The sequence below is a fragment of the Strigops habroptila genome, chromosome 6 (assembly GCF_004027225.2).
Source record: "Strigops habroptila isolate Jane chromosome 6, bStrHab1.2.pri, whole genome shotgun sequence".
Lineage (NCBI taxonomy): Eukaryota > Metazoa > Chordata > Aves > Psittaciformes > Psittacidae > Strigops > Strigops habroptila.
This window is the reverse complement of record NC_044282.2, coordinates 27,216,074-27,234,661: the sequence shown is the minus strand read 5'-3', so window position 1 is coordinate 27,234,661 and position 18,588 is coordinate 27,216,074. Positions and strand designations below refer to the sequence as shown.

The 18,588-nt window shown below is 38.5% G+C and overlaps 1 protein-coding gene across 6 annotated transcripts in view; it reads right to left on the bottom strand.

Annotated features, from left to right (window-relative positions):
* Positions 1–18,588, bottom strand: part of SNAP91 (synaptosome associated protein 91) — a 72,887-nt gene that overhangs the window by 33,215 nt on the left and 21,084 nt on the right. For all 6 annotated transcript variants that reach the window (XM_030489935.1, XM_030489936.1, XM_030489932.1 and 3 more), the window contains exons 3-14: positions 17,012–17,154; positions 15,849–15,924; positions 14,356–14,458; positions 12,486–12,579; positions 11,131–11,242; positions 9,677–9,783; positions 8,318–8,359; positions 4,562–4,632; positions 4,049–4,054; positions 3,061–3,088; positions 939–1,048; positions 123–223 (exon numbers count right to left, since the gene is read on the bottom strand). In XM_030489935.1, the coding sequence (XP_030345795.1) occupies positions 123–223; positions 939–1,048; positions 3,061–3,088; positions 4,049–4,054; positions 4,562–4,632; positions 8,318–8,359; positions 9,677–9,783; positions 11,131–11,242; positions 12,486–12,579; positions 14,356–14,458; positions 15,849–15,924; positions 17,012–17,154 (993 nt within the window). The remainder of the gene's footprint in view (positions 1–122; positions 224–938; positions 1,049–3,060; positions 3,089–4,048; positions 4,055–4,561; positions 4,633–8,317; positions 8,360–9,676; positions 9,784–11,130; positions 11,243–12,485; positions 12,580–14,355; positions 14,459–15,848; positions 15,925–17,011; positions 17,155–18,588) is intronic.

Below are 18,588 nucleotides of genomic sequence, written 5' to 3'. Positions count from 1 at the left end.
AGCAGAAGCCTAGGTGTGAGCTGGGAACATCCTGTGCTAGCAGTGAAAGAGCCAGGTTTCAGTTCAGGCAGGCAAGGAGATGGAGACTACAAGAAGAGATGCTGACAGTGAGGTTTCTCTACCTCCCCATGAAGTGGCTCCAGCAGGGGCTGCTGGAGCCGCCTGCCCAGTAGCGGCAAAATCTGGCTGAAGATCCAGAAGGTCACTGGATGGTTTGGAAGAGCTGCCAAGGAAAGGAAGAGAGATTAAATATCGGAGGAATTTGTTTATTTTAATAAAGTTTTTTTAAAAAATCATGACTGGATTGTAGGAATTACCCTTAGTTTGGATGAAACCATTGAGACATTTTTTTTCATGACTCAGGATTAGAGAAGAGGCCATAAACAGCTCTACTGCAGTAAGTGCCAAGAATACATTACACCCCAAGATAGGACCTTAACTTACTTCCATTACTTGATGACATTGTAACAGATCTATGAGACTTTTACAATCCTAAAAATACAAACAAACAAAACAAATCCCAAACACCCAAACCAAAATCCCAGCTGATCCCTAAGAACAGAGCAAATAACTGCTGCAGCTGAAAACAGTTCCATTCTACTTCAATATTTCATTGTACCATGTCAGAAAGCAAGAAACCTGCATTTCTAGGCAATAAATAGGCATTAGGTAGGAAGAGTTGGTAAGGCTTCTATGACTTAAGCCAGCCAGATATTTTCTTAGGAAACAAGGTCCTGTTCATTTAGAACACTTAAATAATAAACAATAGAAGCTCTTTCTTCAGTGAAGTACTTCAGTTAAATGTCATGTCTTCAGACTTTTGGCTCAAGCAGAGAGCTTTTACATCTCTAGGGTTCTTTAATTTCTGCTCATTACAATGAGCAACAGCATTTTGTTCTGGTTTTGACTTTTTAACTCAGATACGCTTTTTAACTTACCTGACTGGAGCAGCTGTAGATGAAGTTGCAAAAAGATCAACTGGAGGAGATGTATCAATAGTTTTTGCTGGAGTAGAACTAGGAGATGTAACAGTTGTGGCTGGAGAAGACTGGAGAAATATTTTAAATATACATTCAATATACTAGCATTTCTCCACAAACAACTCATGCACAGATTCACATACTTCTGAAAGTTAAATACTTATGAAAGTAAGAATTCTGAAAGTATGAAAATAAGAAAAAAAAAAAAATCCAATTTTGACATCAGGTCTTCTTATTGTGAGCTGTTCCCCCATTTGAAAGAATTTAAAGAAGACTGGGTGAAGTTTTCAAAGGGTAGAGGAGCCGAGAAACTCCAAGGTGACTCCACCTAGCAATGCCTGGCTCAAGAGGAAAAGCCTACTGCATGCATTCAGAGCACCTGCAGGCACCAGCAGCCAGTCTCCTATGAGCTTGAGTCCCTTGGGTTCAAGCTCACCCAACACCTAGGCAACCAACTCAGACCTGTGATCTGGAGTTGCCTTGCCTGCTTTTTAAAATCCCAACAAGGGTAACTAACAGTTCCTATATGTCAAAGGATTCTTAGCAAGTTCCAAGAAAATGGTTGCTCCCGAACTCCCTCATCTCAGTTTTAATACCATCCTGAAGATGGAATAAAGTCAGCCCCTTCATTTTGTCCACAGAATGAAAAATCTGTTCATCCACAACAGCAGCTTAGTGCTCCCTCCATAGAAATGGTGCGAGAAGAGAAATGGTTAGAAACTAAGTTTAAAGTGTGTATGTAAACCTTCAGGCTAAAGAAAGTTTCAAGAGCCATCAACAGCACTAACAGTTAAGTCCTTGGGAAGATAAAAAAAGACAGGTCGACCTGTGATTTTGTTTCATTAGCTCTTCCAATTATGGATAAAGATACCTTAAGTATAGCAAGGACAGACACTCAGGAGAGTATATTGTAACCCTTTGCACACTTGAAGACGCAAGTCACCCTCAAGTATCAATTTAATTCTTAAAGATACTACAAGCTTTGTTATAGCATCTCACTCTTTTCCTAAAAAATGAAAACAAGTCCTATGTTTAGTATTTTTTGCCATTCTGACCACTTCCAAGAAAGAAAAAGAATGGAAAATTTGAAGTGATTTTCTTCTGAGAGCTGCTAGTGCCATCCCATCATTACAACTCTAGCAGGGGACGGATATAAGCTTCCTAGACTCTCATCAAAGCTTCACTAAGGTTTGAGATGAAAGTGGTCCAAATTCTTCATGTAAATCAGCAAAGAGAGGATTAAAGTTGTAAGAACACTTTCTTACAACATAAAATTCTCACCAACTGCTACAGTATTGAACAAGAGAGGGTTTTGTTTGGGTTTTTTTAAAAGGGCTTTTTGCAAAGCAATTTAAGAGCTTTCACTAGAATCAACCATATAAGTGTCTCCCTCAGATTCAGAAGTTTTCATTGAGTTTTTGCTGCACAACACCCATTACTAGACACAGAACTATGGCACATGGCAATGCTTCAGGGATACCAGGAACAACTATTACTAACACCATAAAGCTCATTAGTTTATCTGACACTCAAACCAAGACTGTTTCACTGGCAACTCTTGCTTTAAACTAAGGTGAGCAGTCTCACTAATAAAAGTCAATTCTGAAACTAGGTATATCAGATGAAAGTTTTCTTCCTGGCTTTTCACATGAATGTGGTTTCAAAAGAGTCAGAACTTCCTAATAAAAAGCTGCAAATAGAGTGATAAATTTGGAAGAGAAACAGTACGGAGTAAGTTTCTCACTGACATGAGGATTAATAAGAAGGAGAGGGGTGTGTATGAAGAAGGTAAGATATGCATATCTTTTATGCTTTCACAAATTGTGACCATCAAATCCTGCCAAAGTTGCTTAGCATCCTGCACTGGTACAAGCACTATAGCCCTTCGGATCACTGAAGCACTTTTATGGGGCCATCATTTACAAGGCCATTAAAAGATGTGTTTTTGTCAGTTAGGTAGGGCCTAGGTGGCATAGTCTAAAAAGCAGATTATAAGATGAATATTTAACTCTATGCCCTTACAACAGTCTAAAGCATATCTGAACAAGAATTAACTCATATAGCAATTGGCAGCATTTACCTTGCTCAGAGGAGAGGGAGCCCCAGATCTAGGAAAAAAAAGGGGGTTTTCAGGTAAGTACACTTTTGGAAACTATGTTTCTGGTCATCAAAACTCCTGCAAAAAGACCAAAAACTAAGCAGGAAAGCTTTCTGAAGATCTCTACAGTTGCATGCCCTCCTCATTTCTCAAACTTCCATGTACCACTTTAGACAAGGAATACAAATTTTTACCTCAAATCTTAAATGAATCTTTTAAGCTAACGGGTATCACAAGATTATTCTACCTTTTCTCAATGGAAGACAGGCAGAGATGCATGCAAATGTGTTGGTTTTGGGCCTACAGGAGCCAATAGGAAAGAGTTAATGGGGCAAAATGCCACCATATTATAAAATCATGCAAAAGCAGCAGAATAACACTAATATGGAAGCAGTTATCTAGCATAAGTCTTCTGAGGATGTGTCAGCAAATTTTCAAAGTCTACTGTTCGTTTAAGTAAACTCAGAGTTACTTTAAAATAATCCTATTTAAAAGTATGGGAACAGTTAGTTGGAAAGGCCAAACTGAAAGTTCCCACGCAAAAAAAAGAATCACACTAACTGACAAAGCCTTAATCTTAACTTAAAACACACATCGGTGCATTTGTTCACTTTATTATGAGGTATGAAAATACTGCTACATATTTTTAGAGCTGCTTTCACCTAACAGATGAAAGGAAGAGTTGAAGTTAAAATTGCACCAGTATTAAACTAGCATCCATCCTATAGGTTACTTGAATTGGCTAAGTCCTAGAAGCTGCAGAACTGTTTAGAAGATCTACAACTACAACAGAAACGATCAAAGATAACTTAATGACTATATACAAAAGCAAGCACCAATTTAAGTATGATTAAAAAAAAAAAAACTATATCTAAGTGTTGAAGCCATCTTAAAAAAAAAACAAAAACAACCAAACAACAAAACAAACCACAACCATGTCTGCAAGTGATATGTAAACATATGTACTTACCCTTCACTAAATTGCAAGGAAAGCAACAGTAAAAGAGAAAACACAGGTTTAGCTTAATCCTTCCAAAACTTAGCCATGACAAGTACTAGTAAAAAGAGCCATTAGAAAACAAGTAAATTTTAATGATAAAAGCCTTAGCAGCAGTGAAAAGCAGTTCCTTCTAGGTGTTCTCCATAGTTAATTTTACTTCATTTTGGAAAGTGTCTAGTTGTTCAGTGTGTTGTTTCACCCCCCTCCCCCAGTAAGGAAAAAAAACAAAACAAACAAAACCCCCCCAAAACTAAAAAGCAAAACACAAAATTAACAAACAAAAAACAAACAAACAATAAAAAAACACCAACACAAAAGGTTGCCATTAAGATGATTTTATAAAGAAAAGAAAAAGCCTAGTCTTACCACAGCCTACTTTCCAGCTAAGTTACAAAAGTAGGTTAGGGGAGGCAAACCTAAACATCAGCTAGTCTCCTAATGTTACTATTAGGCCTTGATATGTAGTACAACATATACACCTACTTGTTGCCAGGCTTCTTTCCTTCCAGTGAGTTTAGATGTTGCTCAAGGGTCTCCATGAGACTGCTTGGAGCCTTGAAAGCAAAGAGAAAAGATACACTTTTAAGCACATTGCATTGACCTAATAACACTTCAAAATCCAGCACCAACTTCCCTGAAGTCCACCATGTGCATGCTCATGCCGTTACTTTATTTACACCACTGGGAAAATAGTGGATTTCCATGCTAGAAGTACTAGGCAAAGACAGCTTTTGAAAGATACTACCGTGTCCAAATTTGCAGAAAGAAAACATTTAGCTCTACTAAACAGCACCTGAAGCCTAAATCCAGGATGTGCTGCTCATCATGCTTTGAGTCACTGTTGAACATTGACAATAGCACAGCCACCCACAGGGATTAGTTTAAGAGTAATAGGTTCAAGGTCACCCTTTCAGTTTTGCTTTCAGACAGACCTCCAACACCTCTTTCATGACCAGAGGTTAGATAATATTTGCAGTCTAAACAAAACAAACTAACGCTCCTCTCCAATTCCCCCAAAAGCAACTACCTTTGGTTCAAGACTCGCAACATCACAAAGCCTTATAGCTGTTTCTTCTCAAAATGGTAGCCAGAGAGAGGGAGCTGAGCCCACCAGCTAATTCAAAATTCAGAAATATTTCAGTTTTAGACATCTACAGAAACTAAGCTTTTTCAAGCCTCCCTAATTTTAGGTTTTATTTTAAGTAGCCTTTTTGTGGTCAAGCAAGACCCCCAGGCACGTGCTTGCTGTTACAATGGTAGGTAAGAAAAGTAGTAATAAATGTGAATGACAGCATGCTTAGCTACTGCAGTATAAAAAGAGAGTCTAGATAAGCAGACTCCTACAAGATCAACCAGCAAGGAGGAAATGTTTGAGAGATACAGTAGCATATAGTAGTCAATTATTTTTCATCAGGGTTACCATTTCATCAATGGTACAATCTTTAAATGGGGAATTCTCTTTATCAGTCGCTTTCAAATCAACCACAATTCCTGACAGTCTTAGCTACAGTGTCTTTCATAAATCATGTCTTTAATTTCAGGGTACACATATGCATCAAAAAAGTCATTTTGTGATGCTTGAAAACAGACTATCCACTGCTCCTATGTACAGTATGCTGAAAACCAGATGGATGGCTAAATCAGATGCTTCAGGATACTTAGTACCTGCTAGCACCAATGCAGAGCTAAGTGTACTTTAAGTGTCTGTGTATTAATTTTGACATTAAAACTGAGCAGTAAGGTAACTTAACACATGGAGAAATTTAAAATGTTAAAAAAATCCTTAAATGATGGCTTGAGTTTAAGTGTGTCCCGTATACACACACAATGGAGAAACTTCTTAACCATTGCTGCTTTTATAGGCATATTTATTCATTTTCAACTAATTTGAGCACAAGAATTTGCTTAAACACAAGTGACAGTTACAAGAATTCTCATTCTGCAGCAGGAATAAAAAGATGAGCAAAGGCTCTCATTTGTTTAAAAAAAATGAAATTCAGACTGCTAAGTACTCAAAAAGGCTATAGCATAAGTTACAAGTTTTCCCTATGTAACCATGTAAGCAGGAAGCTATGTTAAAAAAAGAAATCCATTATTTCCTGTTACCAATTACCTCTACACACTTCAAATAGCTTTCCAATGTATTACTCACTTCTTAAACACCAACAAGATAATATGAAACTCGTGTATCAAACAGAATTTAGAGAAGAAGCATCAGAAAATTTCCACCTAGATGCAACAATTTGGAAATTAAATATTGTCTGGTATCCAATTTGCAACACTGAACATCATTTAATTTCATCTTGAGGGTGCTTCGACATTAGACTAATCTAATAGTCAGCATTGTGGTTGAACCTTAGACATGTGTTCCCTACCAGCTATTTGGGGCAAAACTGCCATACTTTAAGAATTGCTAATAAATAAAAATGAGCCAATCTCCTTAGCTGCCAAAATGCCTCCTCAGTCTCCAAAACCTTGCAACCGAACTAGCAAGTCCAAAGATGACAGCTATCAACTTGTACTTCAGTACTGTGACTACTTGTTTGGATTTACAGAGTACATACACACCAAGTGTCAACACAACCAGCTTCTTGTGGAATACTACTGACTATTGCTGCCATTGCTTGCTTTAGGAATTTAAGAATACCATTGATATTATACATAATTTTATATTCCTTGAGAGCTGAAATTCAGTTTTATTATTCACTGTTATTTCTTTCTCACTGAAATACACTGCCTTGGTCTTACACACAATCTACAGCATGTTGCAGATTAGTCTTAGGAAGTGAGTCTCAAGCAGCCTTTGGGAGAATACAGCTATGAGGGACTTCTTGAGAAGACCACTGAAGTGGTCAGGCAGTTGGACTAGATGATCATTGTAGATACTTTTCTTCCAAATAAACTATTTTATTATATTTTAAAGCATAGTTCAGGAGGTGAAAGGGACCCTAAGGCAGCAGTAACTAAGGTGTCGCTGAGCAAGTGCAGCAGTGACTAACAATGCAGAACAGCCCTTGTGCAGTCCCAGCAGGCAGCCTTTCCAGCAGGCTGACTCAACACAAGCAGCAGCAGATGAAAGTGCTACAGCAGTTTATAAGACATAGAATCATAGAATAGTTTGGGTTGGAAGGGACCTTCAAAGATCATTTTGTCCAAACTCCCCTAAAGCATTTTTCACTAACTGAGCCTAAGGCGAGTTCTTCTGGTTCAAGGACTTAGCTGATGACTGACTGGACCTTCTTAAAAAGAAGTGCTGCTGAGGTACAGTTAGGTTAATGTACTACTTCAGCTATTTCAGAATTGGGTTTGGTATGCCACACACTGCTAGAAGTCTAAGCTTTCCACTGCTGAAAGAGTGGACAGATTTCATAGCCCCATAGCATCTGAAACCCATAAAGATTAAAACTCTTCTTCACATCATGTCTCACTTTCAGAATTTTTAACTGGCTTTTTATTCAAGAGAACTATTCTGATGGTGATTTAAAACAGGCTTAAAGAGGCTTTCAAAACCCACACATTTTAGGTTATGAACACTTGGGATTTATAACTGATAAGCATCAAAATGCCCAAAAGGCTGCTCTTCTGGCGTAAAAACTGCCACGAGTGAACTCTTCAGCACGGATCTCTTCCTCCCAGTAAATACCCTTTTCACATTAAACGCAAAGCCAGGCACCCAGTCCAATTTGAAAGTGATACTGACAATGGACCAGCACAATAGAATTTAAGCAGCTACAGCATAAGTGAATTTTGATGTTAAAAGTTTTGATGCATACCGACAGAGATGTTCAGCAATCAAATCACAACCTCTGCATTTAAATTCAAGTTATCTGTACCTAGACCAAGACAGTAGTGCTATTGCTGGCCTGAATTTCATCTCTAGACCAAGACTGCATCAGGGAGAGACTATGAAGCAAGTCACACCACAATCTCTATGCGATTTGTCATCGAAAATGAATTTGAGCTCTTGAGCTACAAGCTGAAAAAAAATCTATCCTTTAGAGAGGAAAAAGCAAAACAGTCTACCTTTCAACTGTAAGCCAAAAGTCATTGTGAAAGACATTATTCTAGTTATATGGGTCTTCAAAAATAGCTCTGGGCAGTTCTTACTTCTATGTTGGGACTGCTTTAAAAATGTTAGATGGTATAACTTCCTACCAACATTTACATTCCCGATGTGCTTCCTAATTACAGAACTTTTAGTTATTTCAGAGATACAAAAAGACTGCAAGAGAAGCTTACCTGTGTAAGATCAGGGATATCACCCTTGTCAATTCCAACTTGCTGTGGACATAAAAGAGATATAAAATCTAAATGCATTATTCCACTGCAGCAGGCACTAATTTTGACTAGAACTAGAATCGTAGTATGCTTTTCAACCTATAATGCACTTTATCTTTATAAAAAGACTACAAAGGTAGGAAGTGCATAAAATATCCATTAAAAAGAAAAAAAAGTTGGGGGTGGGGAGGAAGTTTAATCCTACCCAGGTAAAGTTCATACTCCATACTGCAAGTCAGGCAGTGCTTTCTGCTCATACACTGTTGTCTCAGAGGACAGCACTAGTGAACTGCCAAACGCATACTAATCAGCTACCTAATGAAGTTCTCTGAAATTCAGCCAGCAAGCAAATCCTAGAAGACATCACTTAGAAAAATGCCAAAGCTCAAGTCACTTTGTGGTTCTGCCCTTCTCTCCTAGCATTTCAAATACAGCAAGATGAGGTCCAAGTCTGCAATCTTCTATTAACTTCTTCACTATGGCTCCTAGAAGTGCCTGTTCTATTCAGTTTTCATAGAAAAGCAAGCTGCACTGCACCTAGTAATCCTGATCCACTATAACCCTTGCCCTGCAAAGCTGACCTACAGGTGTCTGAAGTACTTCACTCCCTCAAGTTTAATATTCATATCTGACATTACATGACATTCAGGAGTCTAGCAGGCTCCTTCCTAAATAGTTAAGTACATTAGCAATTAGCAAAGAAACAAACTTTTTATTCAGCTCATTACTGCTGTCCATTATAATGAAGCATGAAACACGGAATATGTGCACCTTGTGCCAAGGAGCCAACTACCATAAATGAGAGCCCAGGAAAAGAATTAATTAACTATGTGATATTTGTATTATCCATGTAAGAGGACAATAACAAGGATCAAACCCAGGAAAATTTCACATTCCAGTTAACTTGTTGTTGGCTTGAAAGGCTTAAAAAGAAGACTTCTAAAATCATTATGCTTTTATTCCTAATTGCTATATCTTCCTCTAATGTTCCACCCTGTCCTAGAAGCATGCACTTAATACAGCATTTCCAAGAAACATTGATATCGTTGAAGTCATGTCATTTGTTATGTTACCAGGAGAGTTGGGGCTGGCTGCACAGTAAAGACATGTGGAAATCCTAAGCAGAGCTTAACTACTTCAAGAAGAGCTGAACAAGCAGATCCAGGAACTTCTATATTGTCTCACATTTACACACAGTGAGTCAGATGCTTAACAAGTGCAATTAATATATTGTTTCAGTGCTAAAAAAAAAAAATAAAAAAAAAAATAAAATCACAAAATACTTAAGTGCCAGACTCCAGAAGACTGGAAGTCACTTACCTCTGCAACTTTAAGAAACTCTGATACTCTGGTCATTCGAGTAAGAAATCGTTTGTAGATTTCAAGAGCATCTTTACATTGTCCCTTTTTCATTTCAAAAAATTTCTCTAGAGAAATAATTTGGCAAATTTCAGTTAAGGTATCTTACATTAGGTCTGCATTCATCAGTAACGCTAGTTTTCAGGGAAATCACATTTCAAGAATATTGCACTCCATTAATTTTTTTTTTACTTGGACACTGACCTAGCAGTGCTCCTAGTCCTTAGCAGAATTTATAAGTTGGGATTGCTGAGCTGCTGAAAACTATATAGACTGGAAAACTGCACCCCAAGTATCCGTAGCATTCTGTGTGATGTAAACCAGGTTTTTAAAGATAAAAAGTAAGCAAGAGAAGTAGCTAACAAACTTTAAATTTAAAGTAATGAAGGATACTTACACATATATTAATATATCCTCTCCCAAGTTGTCTCCACTCCAAAAAACAGTACTTTTTTCACTTGAGTAGCTCTCTAAAGTTGGTTCGTGTCCATTATCATGAACAAGTGCCACATATTTCAACCTGAACTTATTCTTTAAGTAGCAGTAGACAGCAAAACCTCAACCCAATTGTTATGCCCAACTCACTTATATCTGCTCCATAAGCTTCCTATGCCTATAGCATCAGTCAAAGCACCTGGGAGTTATTTTTATGAAACCACCAGAAAGTGCTGCAACATGGACACAAACAAGTTGTCTGAACTTTACAGCTCAGGAATATCTTTTTGCCAGCTCAGTCTCTGTAACCTCTCTGTTTCTTCCTGTTCTAGTTGCAGCAATAGTTTAGGTCAGTCATGTTGGCTAAGTAATCTCAGTTTTTAGCTGTCTTTATATACCAGGTGAATTGCTCACAAGTTTTAATAGCTGAAGCCCATTTTCTATAGGGTCAGTTATGTTTCCTGCAGTTTACACAGCTTCTGGTTTTAGAGTTCATAACAAAGCCTTTTGCAGGGACAGCTTAAGGTGTGTTGTGCTAGCAATCACACCAAGCTGCCTGAGCTTCAGAACATGCTCACAGCTTCATAGACTTTGTAGGCTGACAGAAGGTGGGATTCTGGACGGGATCCAGCTTTGGCAGTCATGCTTTCAGACAGACTACCACCACATAGCATATACACCAGAAGAATCTGAGCATCTTAAAAGTGCAATTAAGGAGCAAAAGTTGCTTTGCTAACCTTGTAGGACACACTATGACACGTAGATATTTGTACAATTTTAAGGGCATATGACAATCCAGCCTTAGATGAACACTAACATACAAGGTTAGGGCTTAGTTTTCTCTCCCTTCCGAATAGAATAGTCAAGAAAAACGTTGTTTTCATGAACGTTAAATAAAAAAAAAAAAATCTAATAGATCTGAAACGCATTTTTTACTCACTCATGGTATGTGAGATATGGACAGCAACCAGGTTACTTACCTAGTAAGTTAATAACCCCATCATTGTAGCAAGCAAAAAGTTTGATAAGATCTTTAAATAGAAGCATGAATGCAGCATTTATGACACCATTTGTCAGTTCATTTGGATGAACCTACAAATAAAATACCAGTTATTTACAACAGATATACTGAATGCAATCAGAAGTTTCAGCTTGCCCCAGGTATCTGATGCTACTATAGATAGAATCAAGCACTCAATACAAGCTTTCCAACAAAGAAACCAAAAAAGTTTCGGTTAGCAGATAGATCAATGATTGCTTTCTTCACCACTCCAAAACAATCCACTACAGCAGAGGAGTATTCCCATCAACAGTAAGCATCTTAGTCTTGACTCCTTCACCCATCACAAAGAGGAGGAAGGCAGAGATGCTATTAACAAAGTTTTAATGAAACTGGACAAAAGATGTCAGTTCAAGGCAGAGCCTAACAAAACCTCAGAGGTCTATGAGATAATACAGTTGGGTTAACGACATCAAGACCCTTCCAGTTCTCATGTTAACTTGGGCAGAAAATAAGTGCTCATTTATTAAAAGATCTTTATTTCGTTAAAAGTACCTTCTCTTCTGAGACGACTATCACAATTCCTATGCCTTTTAAGGACAAAAGAGACATTAGTGAGACATGTACTTCTAAGACTTTCTTCTGAAAGCTTTAATGGGCTCTGCCTTCTGCCTGGGAGTGTGTCCTGTCCACCAAGAGCAGAAGAACTTCATGGCTGATTCCTTCAAAGACTTCTTAGCAGTATTACACTATACCTTCTACAACAGCTTACTCCTGTTTTTATCCTTAAGGCAGATAAACAATCCAACTGACTTTATATTCATAACTTTATAAATATATTGTAGACACTTCTTTCTATGAACAGTCCAGATTAAAGTTTAGTCAATTTAGTTTACAGCTGAAAACCAGATGAAATTTTTGAGGATGCCAAACAATGTACATGTGGTATTTTAATGGCTGTTTCCGTCCCCCAAAAAAGAAGTTGGTTGCCAAGAGACAGAAAAAAAGATTCTTCAGTCTCCTTGTTTTGTCCATTTTTACCCCTCACTGACGCAGAAAATGAAACTCCAAGCTCTGAGTCAGCGTTCCTCAATGCCCCTCATTTCTCATACTGTTCCTCTACCCTGTAATATCTGCACATCTCATATATACAGGGAAGGGCCATCCTTCACTCACCACCTCAGTAGGACACTGAAAAAGGTGAAAGGGGAATTTTTTAGCCCGAATGATGGGATGATCAGTAAAGCATTACCTAAAAGGTGAAACATGTTCAATACAACACAGCATTTATAAGTCACTGTCCAGTGTTAATGCTGGGTCAGCTTCAATACATACATCAAATTCAAGTAGTGCATCAATTTGTTCCTGTAATATTGGCATACTCTTCAGCAGCTTTTCAGGAGCCATTGTTCTCATTACACCATCAGCTCTGCAAGAGGAAATACAGATTAGAAGCCATGGCGTTTCCCCTCTCCCTTCCCCCAGACTGATTTGTTGTTTAAATTTAAGCTTAAAGCAACTATAATGCATTTCTGATTCTGATCAGAATGCTATATCTGGCACTGTCTGATTCTCCTGCTTCTCACATCATCATGAGAGCTGGCAGGAATCCAGCCACTCTCCCTGACAGCAGGTGAGGAAAGGTTTTGTGTTAGAGTGATGAATGCAAGAGATTGATCTCTTTATGGAAAGAGGATATTAAGAGTTTCAATAACTTGACAAGAAATACTGTCACAGAAGTACTTAGAGAACGGATAGTCTTTGTGCATGAAGTTTGTTATGAATAACTAACAACAACACATTCTCTTCAGTGACCAGAGACACATCAGCAAAAAAACCACTATAGGCTGTTTTCCCCCCCCCCCCCATCAAGTGCCACGATATATGCATGCCGATTCAGTGACAATTTGAATCAGGGCAATCTTTGCTTAGAGCTTATTTCCTCTTTATTCACACGTACTAATTAATTCCATTACTCCTTCACAGCAGTTCCACTGATTTTGACCTGTCTTCTCAATCCTGAACCATCACTCCAATGGGATCACCCAGGAGTCACGGATGTGCAGCATCCCTTAATTGCCACCCAGTCTTAGAGCAGTCTTCACACATGCCCATTTTTATCTCTGAATACCACAAACCTGCACAATCACCATTATGTATTGCCCCATTCTGGCCGCTGACAGGTATAGCATCCCATCTCTGGAAATGCACACCACTATTCTTATTTATTTTATGCTGAGGCAACACCTTGTTCTGAGCACCAGAAATAACGAGCATAGAAAGCCTTTCCAGGAACATATAGCAAGACAGGAATAGAATTCCTAGCAACCCGAACTTGAGTTTATTTAACATGAAGTGTTCAAATGCACTAGGTGACAAAGGGAATTTAAGATGCTAGCACTACAGCAGCCTTCTGGATCAAATCCTGCTCAAAATATCAATCCAACTGGCTATCAGCCTTCATACCACAAGCTTCTTAGTGATTCATATTCTAGATCAGTTCAAGAGTAACTACTCTGGTCTCCCGTAGGGGAATGGCATCCAGGTACACAGCAAAGCTGTCACAGTAGGCCCTACACCTTCTGGCAGTTTGAAAAGCAGAAGAGGAAAGCCTGGCAGTGATGCCTGCGTTAACAGCTCAGAATCCCAAGCTGTAGAACACACAGTCCTTGTGGGAAATAAAACTAGTAATTTACCACTTTATTCTGTTCAGTTTATAACCATTTGTCGTGTTGCCTGATAAGAACTTCAGTTGTACACTTCAGCTTTCCTTTGTAATCAGTCATCTTTCTTACGGGAATCATCTGGAGAGTAATTAAACATCCCTAAATATAGTTTCAGAACTTTTCCTTCTGCAAATACTAAATACAGTCTTGCTGCAGCACAATTTAATAAATCAGATTTAACACCTAGCACTAAAAGCTCCCAGCTCTGCAAGGCACCTTACTTTAGTCTTCAGTATTTGCCTTACCCACATTCTTTTCTCTCCTCCTTCTGCAATTTTTAACCAACTACAAATACTCAAGAAACCTGGCCATTTTGCTAGTTCCATTGAAACATGAAACACCAAAATGGTGTTTCATTGTAGCTAAACAAAGAACATAAGAACAACATCGCTGAAACACTAAAATTAAGTGTAATGCCACAAACTAGATTTTCATGGGCCAGGCAACAGTATCAGTTTACATATCTAAACTCTGCTTACCCTTTCTTCACTCTTGCAAAGTCAAATGCCATTTGTCTGTAGGAAAATGCTTTTTCATTCAAGTATCTACTATAACGCCTTATAAAGGTGGACATGTCATAACCTGCAAAAAAACAGTTACACATTTTACATTTAATTTTTCACACTTGCTTGGAGGTTCTTCAGTAAACAATAATATACAGTCAAGAGACCTTAAGGTTATGTGATTTCTGTTGCACTATACAACTCCACACACAGAACAGGCATCACAAGACATCTACCTGCTTCTGAAGAAAAAGCAGAAATGCTGCACGAAAACAACCTACCACTGTCATTCAATCAATTCATCCAATTCAATTCATTCAATCATTCATCCAATGTACCACTGCATGGCTCCTGGCAAAACCTGCTAGTGGATCCTACACAGTTACGTGGTAACATTACTTGATGGCAAAATGAGTTACTCCTCTATTAACAGGGGAAAATGCAAATTTAACAAAATATTTTTACTTAAGTGGTACATAACTTCTAGGATAAAGATCGATTTCAACTTAACCACTCCCACTATTTCATGTATGTCAGTCCCTCCAACTCTTACATTTTCAAAGTTCCCCCGACTAGGTTTACCAGAACAAAGAAATTATGATGGCATTCATAGAGATGAGTGCCTCCTTTGAACTGTACATCAGAGGTCTTCCAGGCACATGATATTGTACAAACAGCCTCAAACTTCAGTGATCTTCAAGCCTGTAAGACTTCTGAACATTCAGTATTACACACAGTTTATCCTTCAGATATTTCTTTCAAAGCTCCTCTCTCTAAGCTACAGAAATGCGTGCAGAAAGCAACTCATCCTCCTCTTCAGTACAACTCCCTTTTTGCTACTTTTGTTAAAAGCTATACCCCTCAACTTAGTCATCGACTATTTTTCTTTAATATCTGTCAACATTAAGTATCTCTGCCAACTTAGGCTTAACACTACCAACTCTGACACCTCATTACCTCTGACCCACTGTTGCAATGTTGTATTATCTACAAAATGGCAATTCAAGTTTAAAGCAAGTGGCAACACAAAACCATGCATTCAACAGAATTGTTGCCAAATACCAGTATCTTTGAATATGCATGGCATGTTTTGCTAAGAAAAACACAGGTTTCGTATTTGTTTAAGACTGAGAAAAAACAAACAAAACAAACCCTAAATGGAAAGTTATCCATTTCACCCTTAATTCCCATAACAGTTAAGGAGATGGCTGACCTGGCCCAGATTTTCAACCAGCGTGTTCTAAAGGAGTTGTACAGTTTCACCTTTTAAGTAGAAATTTTGCAGGAATTGATGAACACTGTTCTGAAGTTGTCCAGCAGTCTACTTGAACTCCTGTATTCATTAGGTACTTATAAAAAGGCTTCAGTAGCACATTTCTATATCATTTGCATCTTATGAATAAAGGAGCAAATTAATAATAGTATCTCATTCAGAATCTTGTTAAGATTGTAGACATGAGTAGGCTTACCATGAGATCCACTTTTGTCCAGAAAATTGCTGAGATTGAACAATGTGTTTCTAGATGCCAGGTACTGAATAAACCTCTGAAACACAAAGTTATTTTCTTATCACAGGCTGTATCTGAAGGCCTTGTACCTACTACCAGGAAGATTACCAGTCTAGTTTCAGCATACACACATGAAAACCCGGATTTTTGTCTTAGCCTGCAATACCTTCCTCAAAACTTTTTTCATTCATTCAGATTAATTACATTTAGTTTGAATCTCTACTAAATATCCTACTGTATACATAAAAAAATATTGTGGGCAAAACACAAACCAGATTGTGGAAGGAGCAATAAAAATGGTAAAGTCTCAAAGAAAATTGAGGAAGCACAAGATTTATCTGCTTACAGAGCAGCATATCCAGGCTACTCTCAGACTTTTCAATCCAGCAGCTCCCAGTTTCAGCCAAGATGAGGGCCTGTTTTAATAACAAGCAGGCCCTACAACAAGTTACACAGACTAACAGACTGAAACAGTTACAGAAAGCACATCAGAATGTTGGCCAAAACTTGGAAAGGAAAACCAGAACAGGAGTAAAAATTTACACTTTGACATTGGAGAAGTTCATTGCATGAAAACGCTTTATATACAGCCAGGAAGGAATTATTTCACAGTCATACTAAAGCTCTTTAAGTATGTTTTTTTGGTTTTGTGCAGACGTACCAGTCTATACAGGTCAATAAAAAGCAAGGGCAAGGAAAATGCAATCCAAAAGGCAATCAATCTGAATTTACAGGTCTAGGAATATTTCAACGCTCATGCAGAGAAGGCAGCTATTTGAATGGCAGTATACATGTGCGAGAACATCAACTTCTGACTCAGTCAGAAAGTCCCAGGTAGTCTTCAATCCCGCATAGCTCTGTTTTCAGAGAGCACATAAATGTCAACATCCAGGAACAGGCTGCTGCTTGCTCTTATGCTACAAGTTTGTAAATGAAGAGACAGATTATCGGCATGCCTCCAACTATGTTGTTAGAGTTCAGTTTGTTCCTCATTAAGAGTCATTCTTGCCCTTTGTTCTCAGGTCCTTACTAGTTCAGAAGGGATGCCTTTGCAGTACTGACATTTTTGGCTGGGAGGCTACTCAGTGCCCATGTGGTCTCAAGAGAAAACTGGTTACGCTTACCTCATTGCCATGAACCATTAGATGATGTGTGGTAACTAAGGCTTTGAATACAACCACCCAGCTACTATTTGTTGCTCTCTCAAAAAGTGTATCAGCCATCTGAGGAATATTCACATTTGTTTCATTAGTTGCTTGGATCAAATCTGTAAGAGAGAAAAAGAAAGTGTTAGGTGCAACAAATAAGACAAAAAAGTCTGCAGCATGGCCAAGTTGTCAGCCCACCAGGCTGCAGGCCATGGTTGTAACAAATAGCAAGTTCTGTACATTTGAAAAAACCCCAAACAAACTGTTGGTATTTGCTGACAGCAACACTGGTCTGTCTCTTTCATAAAACAGTACTAGTTTTCCAACAGCTCTGTCCTGAGCTATGCCCCAACCTTTCTCCATCTTCATCCCAGATGAAGTTAGGGTGCACAACATGACATGGCTTTATTGCTTGCAGGTTTTCAAGTTAATTGTGGCAGCTCACTACCTTTGGGTTAGATGAATCAGTATTACTGAATACTTCACTTACAGGTAATGCGTTAAACACACCGAGCCCAGTCACATCAGCAAAAATTGGTATCACCAGAAAAAAGATACTCTAGTCATCTCAGAGGTTAGAATTTAATCAGCGTGCTACAGCACACCTCCTATAGTCTCTACAGACCTAGGCAGCAGAAGAATGCATTCAGGCATGCATCAAGACCTCTTCAATAGTAGAAAGGAAGGCAAGGATAAACATCAGTTTATACTGAAGAATAAGAGTCTTCTGTAAGCAACTGCACCTTACATAGAAAAAGAAAGACATTAGACTATCCTGTACATTAGGAAGGCATAGACTTGCACAGAAGAGTACATGAAATTAAGGTAAGTACTTGAGTCAAACAGCAGGGCAGCAAGCTTTCCACTAGCATCTATATCTCACAACTACTGACAGGATCTTTGATTTATTACATCACCTATTGCTTACAGGCTCTTGCTAACCATCCAGCAATGACCTACAAGCTATTACCTATTTTTGAGACGCAGTTGGAAACTGCATACTGCAACTGCATGACCAAAACCCATGTGATGCCAAGCAAGGCCCTAGCAAGACTTCAGGAGACAACTTCATGCACCACAAAGAGCAAAGAATACAGACCTAATTGTAGGACTCAGGCTTAAAGTTTGAAGACCTAAGCAAAAATAGTGTAAAATTTTAACTTACTAGACTAAGCATTATCTGTATTACTAATGAAAATACTGATCTTCTACTTTCCCCTGAGAGAACAGTAACCATTGTTAATGATTTTCCACATATTCCTCCACACTCCCCTCCCCCGACTAGAAATGTTCATCCAACTATTCAGGTCACTCAGTGATGCCAGGTATTCTCCCCTAGAAGCAGACAAGCTATTCTGTGACTGATCCTCACACACCTAAACTATGCGAGCCTGCTGTAAACACTCTACAGGAGTTCAGTTCACTTGGGCAGCAGGGTCACTTGCTTTCCCTCCCGGCAGTAATGCTGCTAAGAGCAGAAAGCCAAGGTCCAGATTGCTGTTAAACTACCAATTCTGCCTCTGCAGGGCAGGGAAAGTCAATCCAGGGAAAGA